Source organism: Aricia agestis, chromosome 1 (assembly GCF_905147365.1).
Source record: "Aricia agestis chromosome 1, ilAriAges1.1, whole genome shotgun sequence".
Taxonomy (NCBI): Eukaryota; Metazoa; Arthropoda; class Insecta; order Lepidoptera; family Lycaenidae; genus Aricia; species Aricia agestis.
Window position 1 is genome coordinate 6,403,198 of NC_056406.1, and position 16,332 is coordinate 6,419,529.

Below are 16,332 nucleotides of genomic sequence, written 5' to 3' on the forward strand. Positions count from 1 at the left end.
AGTTTGATTCAAAATCTGCCCCCTCTTTGGTCCGTTTGAGGGGTGGGGGGGAAAAATTTTATACACCAGATATGAAGTTGGAAGAAGACAAATATATCTGCGAAAACCATATTCAAATCGGATCAGTAGTTTTCATGTTAAAAAAAAAGTTTGATACAATATCTGACCCCCTCTTTTGACCCCTTGGAGAGGTGGGGGGGAAATTTTTTATACACCAGATGTTAAGTTGGGAGAAGACAAATATATCTGCGAAAACCGCATTCAAATCGGATCAGTAGTTTTCGTGTGATGCTGGAACAAACATACAGACAGACAGACAGACAGACAGACAGACAGATAGACAGACAAAAAACTAACCACAGTTTTGGCTTCTATAGCGATGTAGTAACAGCCCCCGCTTATTATTTTTTGGATATCTTTAATGTACAAGTACAGAATTGTCATTTCTACAGTTTTATTATATGTATAGATTGTTTCCTTTCATGTTCATTATGCAACTTGCTGAACAAATTTAAAATTAAAACTCGGTATAATCGATCATTTAAGCCAGGTCCAGACGAGTGTAACGTGTAATGTAAGATTACGTGTAATTTAGCGTCAACAGTGTGGACGGCACACGAACTCAAAGCGAATTGTCCAAACGAGCCTTTGTGCTCGCGCAAAAACCGACAGCCGACGGATAAACCCCGAGCGTTACATGTAATGCTCGTAGTGCCGTCCACACGTAGAATTCCTGTTACATTACACGGTGAATTACATTAAACGTTACACTCGTCTGGACCCGGCTTAAAAGATCAAGACAAAGGCTTAAAAGGGCAGTTTTAGTAGGACAGAAGAATATAGAGTTCTCTTTTGCTACGACGTTATGGGAAATATCTAGTTATAATAATATATTATTATTCAGAAGAGGTAGCGCAAAATGATAATATAACTCAAACCACGACTAACGAAGATTATTGAGCATTTTCGCGACCGCCCAAGACGATATTTACAAGTCAAATCCTTTCTGTCCATGTATTACAATAATATGACCACATTTATTCAAGCGCCGTACTAGCGTTACCTTAACTTTGTCTAGATGTTTAACTATTGTCATATACTCCGTTTCCATTCATTTTGATCTAAATGTAAACAAAAATTACCATGACTATAGTGTTACTTGTTATTAAATTTAACAGAACATTAACATTAACATTAATATTAAAAATTAACAGAACATCGAGTAGTCGATACTTGATGTTCTGTTCTATGTTCTAAATAAAAAAACGTTCTAAAGCAAATGAATTAGAAAATACATAGGGGTAATTTGTTAACTTATTTATTTTCAAAATAAAACAAAGTGTAACTATATTATGCTAAGTCAATTTTTAAGAAATATTTCGCTTAAAAAAACTGCTTGTATACATATATTAGGATGGGGAAAAAGTTTATATAAAAATGAAAAGGTTTTTTTATAAAGTTTATTTACAATTGACTTAAGTATACAGTGTGTAACAAAAATAAGTGATAATACTTAAGGGTGTGTACGTGTTCCATGTAGAGAGTTCACTGTGAAAGTAGCAGGGCTGAAAGACGAAATTTTTTTTTTACTTTTGTATGGGCAAGGGCCCGAGTGTCACGAGTTTCCCTAAAGTATTATCACTTATTTTTGTTACACCCTGTATAGGTGTCATTTTGTTCGATAGCTTTTTGCCATCTTGTTGGTAGGGACATGATCCCATAGCTATAAAAATGTTGGGCCTTCTGATTAAAAAACTGCGACAAGTGGTTTTGGCAGTCCTCTTGTTATGTCAACCTGACACTGCCTAATGAATTCTGCAGCGACCGAAACATAACAGGTGGAAATCTGAAGGTGCAAGGTCAAGACTATACGGCGGATCTGCATTAGCACCTCCCAGCCAAACTCCCGTAATTTCTGCTGAGTGGCTAAAGATGTGTGAGGTCTAGCGTTATCATGGTGATAAACCACACCCTTTCTGTGAAAAATTGATTAATTCCTGCCGCCTTCTCTCAACTACTTACTTTAATCTCATCAGTTGTTCGCAGTACAGTTCAGAATCGATGGTCTTGTCTGGCAGTAACAGCTCATAATGAATAATGCCCTTCCAACCCCACCACACACATACAGCATCACTTTGTTGCGAATTAACCCGGGCTTGGCCACAGTCTGTGAAACCTAACCGGCCTTTGACCACGATCTTTTTCGCACGTTCTTATCATACGTGATCCACTTTTCATCACCAGTTATCAGCTTCTTCAAAAATGGTTCGGTTTCATTGCGTCGTAATAAAGAATCACAAATGAGTACACAGTACACAGTGAGCTCATGAGGCACCCAAATATCGATCTTTTTTCAAATGCGCCAAAACCGTTTTGTGGTCAATCTCCAGTTCTTCAGCTATATAGTAACTACTAATAATATGCCAATCTTGCTCCACTTTTTCAAAGATGGCATCAGTTTTGTCCGTAACAGGGCGAACAGAGCGACGTGTATCTTTGATATCAAAATTTCCGGATTGAAAACGCTTAAACCAAATTTGCGCTACTCTCACAGATACTGCATTAGGTCCATAAATATCACGATTTTTTTCGGGACTTGTGTTGCATTTTTACCTATTTTGTAATAAAATTTTAAAATGTATCGAATTTCTTAATTTTTTTTTTCTTCATTAGAATCACTCATTTAACAATAAGAAAAACAAATGAAAATCTCACATTTACCTAATTTGAATTTGGAATTGTCTTCTGTAAAATTAAAGCTTTTTAATGATACCAAAATCAGCCAGATACAATTGGTATGGCCCAAGAGATTTTACGACAAGTTCATACTGTATACTATAATGCGAAAAGACTTTTTCCCCAACCTATTTTATACAAAAACGAGCTTGTGCCCGCGGCTTCGCTCGCGTTAAGCAGTATTATTATATACAAACTTTCATCCCCTATTTTAACCCCTTGGGGTTGGAATTTATCAAAATCCTTTCTTAGCGGATGCCTACGTCATTACATCTACCTGCATGTCAAATTTCAGCCCGATCCGTCCAGTGGTTTGGGCTGTGCGTTGATAGATCACTATGTCAATCAGTCAGTCAGTCACCTTTGAGTTTTATATATATAGAAGATCGTGACGATAGGTTGATTTACTATACATTAGCGGGAATAGTGTAAGTTTTTAGAATTTTGGCGCTGGATTAACTAAACAGGCGCGGTCCGTAGGGGGGGTCACAGGGGACATGACCCCCCCAAAATCTAAGGTCAAATTGAAAAATCTCAAAATCTTGCCAAATAATAAAAGGGAATTTCTAGTTATCCTACAGCAATAAATTTTTAGTGTAGTGATTAGTGAGTGACCCCCTCAAAAATTTCAGGCTGGACCGCGCCTATAACTAAAAAGAACTAACTGAAGAGTAAAGCTAACATTACTGAAAAGTAATGCTGGTATCCCAAAACATAACCGTAAACTAAAACCTATGTTTTATATTTGCTTTATCTGATGAGATACAAAAAGAGGACAACGCTTGGTTAATAATACCTCACATAACAACTTTATAAATCAGTTTCTTGTCGATAGCCATAAATAACAACGGCGCATCTGCATTTAAAATCGTCATTACTTATTCAGGAAGAATAACTATTAACAATTCATTATAAAGTCGTATAGTAATAAAACAATATGAGGTGTTGGCAAGGCATAAAGTTCGTTGTGACCTATGACATGATTTAATGTGCGTTTCCTAGTATACAGACAAAAGAACCGACATGTTTTTAACGCACTTAGTAAGCTGAGAATATTATGTAGATAAACTGAAATAAAAGCGCTTTTTTTAGCAAGCGATTTTGGCTTTAATGTTATAAGGTTCGAGTTATTTAATATGGGACATGGGTATTTGTACCTGAACGCATGATAGAAATTGTAGTCGAGTCGCAAGTTTGCAAGAATTTATTAATAAAGGTGTCATGAATCAAGATTGACCAATGACAAAGCTTAGCTTACATTAGCTAATCAAAGTAAGGTATTTTAAAACAATAACATGCTATTTTATGACAAGTACCTGGATGACCGAGCTTCGCTCGGTATAGCAAACACTCATTGACTTCGTGTTACTTAATAACGCCATCTGCTGGTCGTTAAAACAATTAGTTGCTTACAAAATTTATCGATTATCGATAAAACACTAATAAAAAGACAATTTTCTGAAAATGATTCCTACCTAGATCAATTTATCGCCCCCGAAACCCCCTATATACTAAATTTCATGAAAATCGTTGGAGCCAATTCCGAGATTCCAATTATATATATATATATATATATATATATATATATATATATATATATATATATATATATATATATATATACATATATATAAGAATTACTCGTTTAAAGATATAAGATAACATAATATTTTATACCGTCGCGTCGTAGCAAGGTCGTTCGAAGAAAAGACATCAACGCGTTCGCAACGTGAAAATAGTTGTGAGTCAAATGTTACGTGGTGAGTGGTGACATTTGACCAGCAGAGAAATCGACAAACAGTTCTCATCATTGGCGTAAAATACGCATGTTTTTATCGATAAATATTGATTTTAAATAATAATTAAAGGTCAAAATTATAATATGAGAGAAGCCCAAAATGAATATTTTTCCAAAAAATATTTTTACACGCATTTCAATGTTAAGAAACATTGACTTTGTAATTTCGCAAACTAACGGTTCTATATAATTTTACTACACGCTTTATAACTTCCTGACGGTGTATAATATCAGGCGCACTGTGTGCTTGTTTGCAATTTTACGCATAAAAAGAGTATATTTTAAACTGTTTACAATATTATTGTCGTAAATTTAATTAAAGTGAATCAATTACTAAGAGATACTTGACTGGGAGCCGTAACTTAGGCGTGCCTTTCTCTGCTTTAAATTAAATTGTTGTAAAATAATATATTCCTAATCCTAATAATTTTAAAAGCATTTTTATTTGTAATGTCCATTATTTTTTGCTAAAAAACTGTTTTAAGAAACTCAACACATAAAAACAATTAATTCAATTTTCAGTACATAGTACATACCTCATACGTACCTATCTAATATAATATTTCCATTTAAGTAATCGAGTTTAGGGGTTTGGCTTAAAAAGGTAACAAACAGATAGACTTTTGCAACAGTATTGACGTATGGATAATAGACATAATATAATAAAATCATATAATTTGGTTAAATTACTACTTTGCTTTTTGCTTTAGGAATCAGAATTTTTATTCTCTCTGGTGACCATTCGACCGTCTGTTTAGTTTGGTTTGTAACAGGTATGTACTATAAGGCACGTGAAAATCTATCCATTCATCATAGAGTGGCCATGATGTTGATTTAGCGTAGATCGTGATGATGTGTTACATAACCGACGTCACTTTGCACTTGATCACATTACGGATTTCTACGACGAGCGGCGCGGGAGCACAATACTCCATATCGATATCACAAAATGATTGATGGTTTGTAACGGGAGAAGTACAGTCGTAGACAAATGTTTGTAGGTTTTTTTACTATAGCAATTTAGTGTAAAATACAAAAAATACAAAAATATTTTATGCTATCTAATGAAGTTAATTTTACCATGATACATGATAATCATTATGATATTATCTACACATCGGTTCTTAAAGTATGAGTAAATTAATATGTTTAGAATGAAACGTCAAATCTTTATTGGATCTTCTTCTTTCTTTTTCTCTTTCGCCTTAAGGGGGCGGCCAACCCAAAAACCTTCTCTCTTCACACTCACGCCCGTCTTTCATATGCCAGGTAAAAAAGGACGACGCGGAATTATCGCCAAGTTAGCGAGCAGTTATAGGTATTCTTTTTTTAAAGGATATCTTTTAATTTATTTAAAAAAAAATTAACATAATCCCTGCCTTATCTATAATGTAATTATACTAAAAAGTTTCAAGCTTTATTTTAATGTATTACTCGTATACTAGCAGTTTAACGTGTTAATTATATTGGTGATTTGGAAGCAACTTCGCAATTTCTTTCTATCGAGAAAATTGTATGCTATCGTGTTTTCGAGTAACATAGTCACTGGTGTTAGTCCTGAAGTTTGCCGCATCTTAATTTAACATTCAGTTTCTCATTAATATTGATATTACAGAGAGATGTAAATCAATTTGATCTAATACGCGCCCTTAATTAAAACGTAAAGTTAATTGAAAGATCCCGCTGAAAAAACACTTCATAAATAAATAAAATAAAATATCTTTATTTTCTCAAAATAGCCATTACATCAAAACACAACACAAACTTCATGCTCACGGGGGAAGGCAGCATCCCAGACCAAGACCAAATCCCAGCTATAAACTTTAATTTCGCACATATAATTCGCACATATTCTTATTATGCTGTTATCACTAATCTATAGACGAAGGATTTAAAATAATAAAATAAAATATCTTTTTATTCAAAATGGGTATCATGATACACTTTTTGAATTGATTTTGATTGATTGAATTTTTCATTTCTAAGAGGGTTTAAAAGGGGATCAAAGTTTATATTCATGCGGGTGAGGTCGCGGAAATTATGGACTTTGCAAAACACTTAGCATATTGCATAATATGACAATTCTTACAATTAAATCGGTTTTAAATGTTAAATCAGTTTAGTGTATTAAAATTATTGAGCCGTTTTAAGGGACAATGCCCTTAAATGGACTGCAGGAACACGGAAGTGACAAGTTGTATTGAAAGTACCTTTACTTTATATACATAATAACCTTTATTAACGTTAATATTCTGTAACTCGCTTCACAGTCGTGTCTTCTTCGACACGTGTATGTCAAAAGTCATTATGTATGGTAAAATTATTGTATATTTACAAGTAAGAGAACTTTAATGTGTTTATTTTATCGTGAAACAAGATATATTCAATGTTTTTTGCCATAAGGAATCGCCTTATGTTTTTATCCTCCGGGGTTATCCCGATTAAGTCAAGATCATCACTGATTACTGTGTCTACCACTTAGTATACAGTTTACGCAGAATACTGTATTTAATGTTAATAAAAATAATTATATTTATTTAAGTTATCACTTCATTCTTCATTCATGTTATCGAGTCATTTTTGTGAACTAAAGTTTTTATTTAATTTCTTTAATTTCAATGGAGAAAATTTTAAGATATCGTGTTTTCGTTACAGACCTTCGCAGATATAGTGTAGTATCCATGTTAGAAGAATGAAAAAAATATTAATTATTCATAGCTTATTATCAAGTATAAAAATAAATAAATAAAATCGCCAATTTTGCTTACGTCGTTCTCTTAAGAAAAGATGAAATAACACTTATTGCTTAAATTATAATAATATTGTTCTTCATTTAAGCAAATAAATCCAAACTTTATATTGTAAATATAAAGTATTAATTTATTTGGCGCCCATGACGCGTTTTGTTGTGATATGGAGTCTTGGGAAAGGATATAGGATACTTTTTTCTCGGAAAATTTACGGTTCCCTCGCGATAAACTATTTTTTGGCCAAAGCAGTTGCAGACGACTTTAAGTAATTATATTTCTTTGGCACTGTACACATTTCTATACTTTAGATTTTTAATAAAACTCAAAGTGAAAAGCGGAGAGTTTATGTAGATATTTTAGATAATTTGCAGGTGAATGTCATGAATGGGTGCACTTATGTCACGACCGTACAGTTCCCACGATATGACTAACACTTCAACTATGCCCTAGTGTTGAAATTTGGAAGGGCGCCACGCCTTTGTTGTAGGTCTTTACCACCTGTTTGGTAGAGGAATAAAGATACCGGGCTGCTCTAAGTCTAGACTTAGAGCAAACGTTTTGTATGCGTGTTTTGCATTTTATATTCTTTGAGCATACTGCTGCTCTACAACAAGGTGATCTATAGTTGAAAAAACAACAATGCCATCAACAATGTTAATAATATGAGGAGTGAATTATAATAAGGACTAAGTTATTACACCATTTCTTTACATTTAACTTTAACCTTTAGCATTAAACAACTGAAGGACTTATAAGAAGCATATAAACATTTTGTTCAAAACGTCTTACTAAGTTTAATTTGGATTGTATCACTTGCTTGCGAGTTGCACACTTTTTAAAAGCTGTCATGAAACTCGAGTGCATCGTCCTAAATAAAAAAAGGCGAACCAAGGCTTTAATTTCGTTATCGATTATGCAGAATATTGAAAGGGGTTTCGGCCGCAGCCTTCGTTATGGTACTTCCGGCGATTGTCCGAGACCACAGCACGAGGTGCAGAAAGCTTATCAGAATTCCGTTCGCACGTCCCCGCTTGTCTAATTAAATTGAAAACTGGAGCAGAATATCAATTAGTACTGAATATGGAGATTACTGTATACGGACCTCGTTATAATCGCTTTTTGTTAATTTGAAGTCCTTTCCTCGTGGAAGTCGACGTTCGAGGAAAGCTTTTTTTATTATAAAAGACCAAGCCAATTAAAGGCTGGTAGAAAACAACAAAGCAAACTTGCATTCAAACAAAATATAAAGAATAAACTGTTAAAAACATCTTATATTCAGTATTAAAAGGCAGATCATACTTTTAGTGTCCCATAAAATACTTTAAGTATCCTTAACGGACTTTATCAAGTAACTGTTGAAGGATCATGATTAAAAGCATTCATTCATATTCCCAGCACACGGTTGGCCATATGTCTGGTGATATTGAACTGAATTTCGTTGAACAAAACGTTATTGTTCCAACATGGTTTTCCACACAATAGCTACGTGTAAGTATTCAGATATTTGCGTATCGACCGACCATCAGTTCAAATGTATTAATCATTCGAAGGTCTGTAGCAGGCCGTTTGTAGCTTTGAACCCTCAAGTTTAATAAGTATGATGTACTTAACCAATTACTTCTTCGATCTAAGTAAGTAGTAAAAACTACTTAGATCAAACAAAGATTTAAAAAAGGAGCAATAAATGTAGAAAACAAGTTCACAAGGAATATACTCTTCATTCCTCGGTTCGTTATAATTTTTAACTATTCTTCCACCCAATATCTCTCACAGCAGGCAATGCTTCTGTTGGACATGCACATCGCCGTCAGTGTAGCTTTTATTGGTGTTTGATGTTGTGTGCCGCATTTTCGTTCACCTGTCATAGTACAGATTGCAATCAGGTTTAGAGTCATCATCATCTAGTTAGAATTGTTATATTCAATTCAATTCAATTTATTTATTTCCAAGAAATTGGTACAAAGGTCTTACAATTCATATTTGATCACAATTTCTGCCACATGGGCGTGCAACATTAGTTACCTACCCAAACATGTGAGGATATCAGTCAGGCAGATACCCCACTGACATCATCATTCATCATCACTACGTCTGTAGTATATGTCTTGTCGTTCTCAGAAACTTCGATAGGACGGTGTAGGATTGTGCCGCTACACAGCATTATCATATTTCGAAAATATTATCATTTTAAAAGTTCACAATGGAAACTTTCTTTTACAGGATGGCGAGGAGGAGATCGGTGACCTCTACCACGACGAGGAGAACGGAGCTGCTCTGTTGATAAGGAGACATCCGAAGCACGGCAAACTAGTGGTGGTACGTAAGAATTATGTATTTTGTTCTGTAAATCGTCAGTTTTACTTATTACCTTTATGCTCAGGGAATTTGCGAATTTCATAGAAACTTAATACCTACTTAATATTTTGAAAGGGACAAGAACTGCTACAAATACTCAATATATTTTTAGAATAGATATTATGTACGTCATAGCTGTAGAATCTTAACTAGCATTATATTATGTACTTCTTTACAAAAGCGTCATTGTAACTCCTTTACTGCATCAAAACTCTAAATGCGTTTTGTAATTGAATGTGTTCATAGTTGTCATGAGATTGTTGGCATCCTAAGACATAGTATCAAGAAAAGAACAATAGAAGCATAAGTAGACTAAGGTCGGTTGCGACATACGCTGACGGACAATCGACGGGAAAAATGCAATGCACTAACGTTTAGCGCGCGAATACAGCATGTAAATTTTGGTAATAACACTATACAGACGCCATTACGCAAAGTACCCGCTGAGAAGATAATGATATAAGCGTTTTTTGTCTGCAGCGCGTTCAGAGTTTATATAGCGCCAGGCCACAACACTACGTTACGGCATCGCAAAAATAAAATCTTATAGAAATGCGATGCGATGTGACACCGCAAAAATTTCATTGGAAATGTCGCTGACGCATCGCAAATTTCCACGATGCATGCTGCGACGTCGCAGATTTTTACGATGCGACGCCGTAACGCATTGTTGTGTTCTGGCCCTTACTTGTGATAACAAATAACAGTCACTCCTATAGAATCTCCGAAGTAATTAAACTAACTCGGAAGTTGGAACCCATCTATCTCCACATCGGAAGAAGGAATAAGGATACGTACTAAAGTAATACTAATGTACCTAAACAGCTATTTTATTTGCAAAACAACAAAACCAGAACCCGAAAGGCCAAAATACTAAACAAGAGAAAAATATTTTTACTTTGTCTAATTAAGTCCAATTATTTTTTATAACTTTAGAAATATGTAATAGGTTTAAAGGTCTGTTGCATTACAGATAAGTTACCCTTCAAAGAATAATATTATATCTAGTAACTTATCTGTTGTGTAATAAAGCCGTTATTCCAACGGTCTCTAAGTTTTAGAACTTCCTCTGAGTCCTGCACCTACATTCTGCTGCAGCTGTGGCTATGAATCAGTCCCGGGCCTAGACAAGCGGTAAGCGATTATCGTAACGCCAACACCAACGCCACAAAATGTATGGGATTTGACATTAGTATTCGCTAGCGAAGCGATGACTTATGTCAAATCGCATACATTTTGTTAGCGTTTACGATAATCGCTTGCCACTTGTCTACTAGGGCTGATAAGATAGATGTCGCAATATTTTCCCAAAATAAATTCTAAATGCCAAATATAGTATTATTTACGTCTACGGATACTAATCTATCGTAACTTGTTTGTCTATGTTCTAGACTTTGTGGCCAAGCTTAACAGTAGCCACACCTATACAATTAAAGAGACAATAAACCTAATTTCAATAAAAGGATATAGAAAGACCAGTCCCGATTGTTAATATGTAATTACTGCCGTTAATCATATTATTAGTGACTGCTCACAGTATGCGGTACGATATCGGATAGGTATCTTTATTCTTAGTGCGATATTTAGCCTTTATTATTATGTGTCGAAAATGCGACGTTGAATTGAGTAATTAGTTAACGTACTAATAATTGTACGTTAACTCATAATAATATGTCATAATAATATTATGATGATTGACACATAACACAAAAGCTTTTTCTAGTAACCATACCAGAACTCCGTAATCTGTTGGGCCAAAATTAGTTTATCACGTGGGACTTGGGAGCCGTACATTTTTTCGGGATAAAAAATGTCCTTTGTTCTTTCCCGGGACTCAAAGTATTTCCATACCAAATTTCAGCAAAATCGGTTAAGCGTGAAGAGGTAACAGACAGACAGACAGACAGACAAAGACACTTTCGCATTTATAATATTAGTATGAAAGTATCAAGTCAATCTAATACTGCATCTAGGAGATATCTGCAGGCTACTGTATCGATGTAGATCACTACTAAGAGATAATTAGCCTGATTACAATAAAGGATATAGCAGCAGTTCCGATTTAGTTGTAATGACTGTCATTAGTCAATCATTGTTATTATGATCGTGTCGTGTCGCAGGAAGGCTCAATCGGTCACGAGCTACTGGTGCGGCCGATCCCGGACTCTGTGACGGGCGCCAGCGCGCCGGACGACGAGATGTTCATGGACCCCACCAGCATGGCCGACATGGTGTCCATCGATACCGGCCTGCCTATTGGTAAGTAGATGAAAGATCAGTACCAGCTCTAGAGGGTGGCGAACAAGGCCATCGCCCAGGGCCTCGCTCTTGCAGGGTCCTCGCAAGGTGTTTTTCGGAAGACAAAGGGCCTCGCAAAAACCTGCCGCCCAGGGCCTCGCAAAGACCTTCCGCCCGGGGCTTCGCAATTGGTAAGGCCGCCACTGTGAAAGATACCACTACATAACCACCTTGCACTTAAGGAATGATGCAATGACATTATCCACATGGATGAGTGATGATGGACCTTTAAACACTGATACAAATTGTATTAATTTCTTTTAACCAGCATTGAGATATTGTTATTATAGAAGATACATTATAATACGTACCAACTAACCTCCAAAGCACATGAGATAAAGGGTACCTAGGTAGTTAGCAAAAAAATATTTTATTAATATTCACCGGGAGCATTCGCTTGTAAATTGTAATGTAACGTTACAGAGTCGAGCATTACATCAGTGAGGGAGGAGAACCGAGCATTACAATGCGCACCTTGTAATGATGCAATGTGTAATCTATACTATCTTAGATACTAATATAATAAATGCGAAAGTATCTCTGTTTGTCTGTCTGTCTCGCTATCACGCCAAAACGTGAAAATGAAAAGTACAGATAGTATAAAGCCTGAGAAAGGATATAGGCTACTTTTTTACTGGAAAAAAGGGTTGTAAGGGGGTGAAAATGCGTAAATTTGTTCAAATTAAGTTAGTTCCAAAAATTCATAATAGATGGCGCCGTGCGTCTCCTACATCGCGGTGACGCTTGCCCAGACTTCTTTCTATAAGAGGTGGTATCATCTTACATTCGAGTTTGGATTTTTTTTCGATTGTTATTACTTTTTATATGCAGTGACGTAACCTTAAAAGTTAAACCTATCAATGATATAAATAGTTTATGGGTAAAATTGTGTAATTATGGGCCTAAATAAGCTTTAAAATTTGGCATAAAATATAAAGTTTAATTTAAAAATATGAAATATTATGTACACACTGCACAGCTGTTTTGATTTAAGGGGCACCAGGGTTTTTTTTATAAAAGCTTCTGACACCAATTTTGTTGACATCGCGCGCTATAAACTGAAGTCCACGCGGACGAAGTCGCGGGCAACAGCTAGTATCTTGATATAACTTGTAACATCATTACTACGTCATACGTGACAGTAGTAACGCCTCCGTGGTCCAGTGGTTTAGAGCGTGGCTCTTAACTCGGAGGTCGTGGGTTCGATTCCCGCATTGGAAACATGTTATTTCCAGTTTGGTTAGGACAATGCAGGCTGATCACCTGATTATTATCAGACAAGCAAGATCGTCGTTCCCACTGGGTTATGAGAGTAAAAGGAATAGAGAGTGCTCTTGTGTACTGCGCACACACTTGAGCACTATAAAATGACTCCTGTGTAACTGGCCTGGTTTCAATGAAGCCGTCCTTCGAAGACCGTCATCGAAATCGGTGTGGGAGTTATTACTACGTGATAGTGAAGTCAACTTGCTATGTATTATGCTCAAAGTCGAATCTAGGTATAATGTTACATTACACGCGAATGCTCGTCAGTCCGGGAGGTAGTATTGTAATGTAATGCTCAAAGTCGAATCTATAATGTTACATTACACGCGAATGCTCCCAGTGAGGGAGCACCTTGAAGTTAGCACTGTAATTCTAGTGATATTTTATAAGACTGTACTGCTTATTTTCAGTAAAAAGAAAGAAAGCTGAGCAGGAGGAATTGCAGCTGGCGCTGAACGGCGCGCAGCACGTTATCATCAAACGGGACCCGGCCGAGGAGGACCACGCCAGTGACTATGGTATGAATTATGATATTCCAATGATGGGTTTCGATATAGCATTTGCCACCAGAGGGACGGTAGCGTCTTTCGTGTCAAATGTCGTATCAGACAGACATATTATAACAGCTATTATGTAAGATGTGGCAGCTATTTCGTGACATAATAATATACATAGCGCCATTTGTCCCTCATTGCTTCCATGAAAGTTTCTTACACGATGAAGAAAATGAATTCAAGGGCAGCTAGTGGACCCACGTGATTCGGTAGCGTTATGTCAAGCTTAGCCGACAGATTACGATTAACATTGATTTGACATAGCTCAACCATACAAAGTTACCAATTTCATCTGCTTATGAATCCATTTCTTCGATGGTATTATTTCTAAAATACTAAGAATATACGTTACTTACCTACTTTGAGAACACTTAGATACTTTTTCAGTGTGATAATGTCTTTATCTTGAACCTAAACTACTACAGTATGCCTTTGATTTTAATATACTTACTTAAATTACATATATTACAATCCACTTAGAATCTTATTCGCAAACTTTTTCATATTTTATACTTACTTACCTTAGAAAAAATAAACTTCATTTTATTTTGCATAAGTAGAGCTCAAAAATTAAAATTACAATCGGAAAACCTTGGTATTAATCTTATTTCCCTAATATTGTGATTTTTATGCGGCGAAAATTTTAATGAATCATTAATTAATGGATTTAAATTAACTATAAGTACGTCTTAACTCTTGATAGTGGAAAATAACGCTCGGTTCCTTACATGTTAAGTTTCCATTCTAGACTCGTTTTTCATTTTAATCGGCTATAAGTCATAACAAGATTTGGTCGGCGAATATAATAATTACTTTTATGAATAAATAGTTTTCTTCTTTTTCGTTATAAAAATATATTGTTTTTGTTGCTTATAAAACATCAAGTTATATCCTCTTAAACTGGTTTCAATTTTGTTGTTAAGTTTGTCTGTTTTATATGACACCGACACTCTATAAAAATATATATTTATGTTTTATAAAAGCGGCATAAATTATGTTTTTGCGAATCTGATTAGTAGTTATTGCTTACTAGACATTAAAATATTTTGAGGATATGTTAATAGGACTATTGTCATTCAAGAGCTATGTTTGTTGATAAATTATTGTAACCACTTTTATTGTGGTAACTATTATTAGATTATGGTCATGGATTTTCCATTTTAGGTATAATTTTAATGTCACTGGCCACCAGAGTAGCAAACCTTCTAAAATTATTACATGACCTTAAATATATAATTATTAACCTATGAAGTAGGTGTGAACTTAAGTAAAATCAATTTAATATTCAAAGTCTCTGAAAAATACCTACAGAGCAACGGTAGGTTCCAATATAATAAAAACATAGTGAAAAATCCTCGTATTTTAGTAATAAACATACAGTGATTAGGTAATACATACCTATTCAAAATTGCTTGAAATATAATCGTTTCTGAAGTTTATTAACACTTTGAACCTATAAGGCATAGGTGCCTTGGTCTGCAAAATGACTTGCAACATTGAATTAATTGCTCAAGTAACATTTAGGCGCCATAATACTTAGGTATATCGTAAAGTCCATTAGAGGAGCTTAGAAATATTCTTTACAAAATATCAATTAGCTTCTGGGCCCGATTCTAAAATACGGTACTAATTTCAAGGGCGAGTGGGACAAACTGTAATCGAACCGAGATCGACGAAAATTGGGCCCCTAATTGAATTCAAATTAGAATTCTCGCAATAATTTTAAGCTCCAAAATATTTCTTATATACCTACGCGAAAAGTTAAGAGGTCATAAGGTTGGCAGGCGGGCAACTTGCGTCATTAAATTCAGGTTTTTAATCCATTCATTTATCTATCAAATGGCATGGATTGGGGGAAACCATACGTTTTCTGAATTCATTCACGTTTTAAGCAATTTATGGTGCCTTTTGTCTTCACTTTACCACAAGCGTTTTTTATAAGTACACAGAAATGTAATAGAAACCGACCTTTTATAAAAAATATTGTTCTGAGCTCATGTATACATATTTTATAACTGCCTTATATTATAGTTACCTACTAGTACCTACTAGTAAAATATATTTTGTATGTAGATAGATGCCACACTTACCGGCTTAGAAATAAGTAGTTAAAAATAATCTTCAGTTAACAACAAAACAGTCAAAAGTTCTAGGGAACTGTGCTTTTTCTCAAGTACCTACCAAAAACATTGTTGCAGCTTTTATGGAACCCGACCACCTGAGCAAGCGCTACCGACGACGACGGTCCACGGACTCGCACAGCAGACGCAAGAGGGACGCTCCCTACGTCATCTACCCGGAGATACTGGTCATCGTGGATTATGATGGATACAGGTAATTCCAAGTCCTTGAATTCAGATATAGCGTTTTCGGCATCGGCCCACCCTGCCCCGGGGTAGTTCAGATGCCGAAAACGATATTAGATAGATACTTTGTTGCTCACATTAAATTAAGGGCAAAGGCGGCCCTATAATGGTCGCTGTTAAGCATTTGTGTAGATGGATGGATACGTGGGAGAGCCATGCTTCGGCACGAATGGGTCGGCTCGACTGGAGAAATACCACGTTCTCACAGA

General features: G+C 35.4%; 1 protein-coding gene across 8 annotated transcripts in view; it reads left to right on the forward strand.

Moving 5' to 3' along the window:
* Nucleotides 1-16,332, forward strand: part of LOC121734375 (A disintegrin and metalloproteinase with thrombospondin motifs 1) — a 129,249-nt gene that overhangs the window by 86,474 nt on the left and 26,443 nt on the right. For all 8 annotated transcript variants that reach the window (XM_042124988.1, XM_042124952.1, XM_042124980.1 and 5 more), the window contains 4 exons: nt 9,505-9,600; nt 11,760-11,898; nt 13,614-13,721; nt 15,956-16,091. In XM_042124988.1, the coding sequence (XP_041980922.1) occupies nt 9,505-9,600; nt 11,760-11,898; nt 13,614-13,721; nt 15,956-16,091 (479 nt within the window). The remainder of the gene's footprint in view (nt 1-9,504; nt 9,601-11,759; nt 11,899-13,613; nt 13,722-15,955; nt 16,092-16,332) is intronic.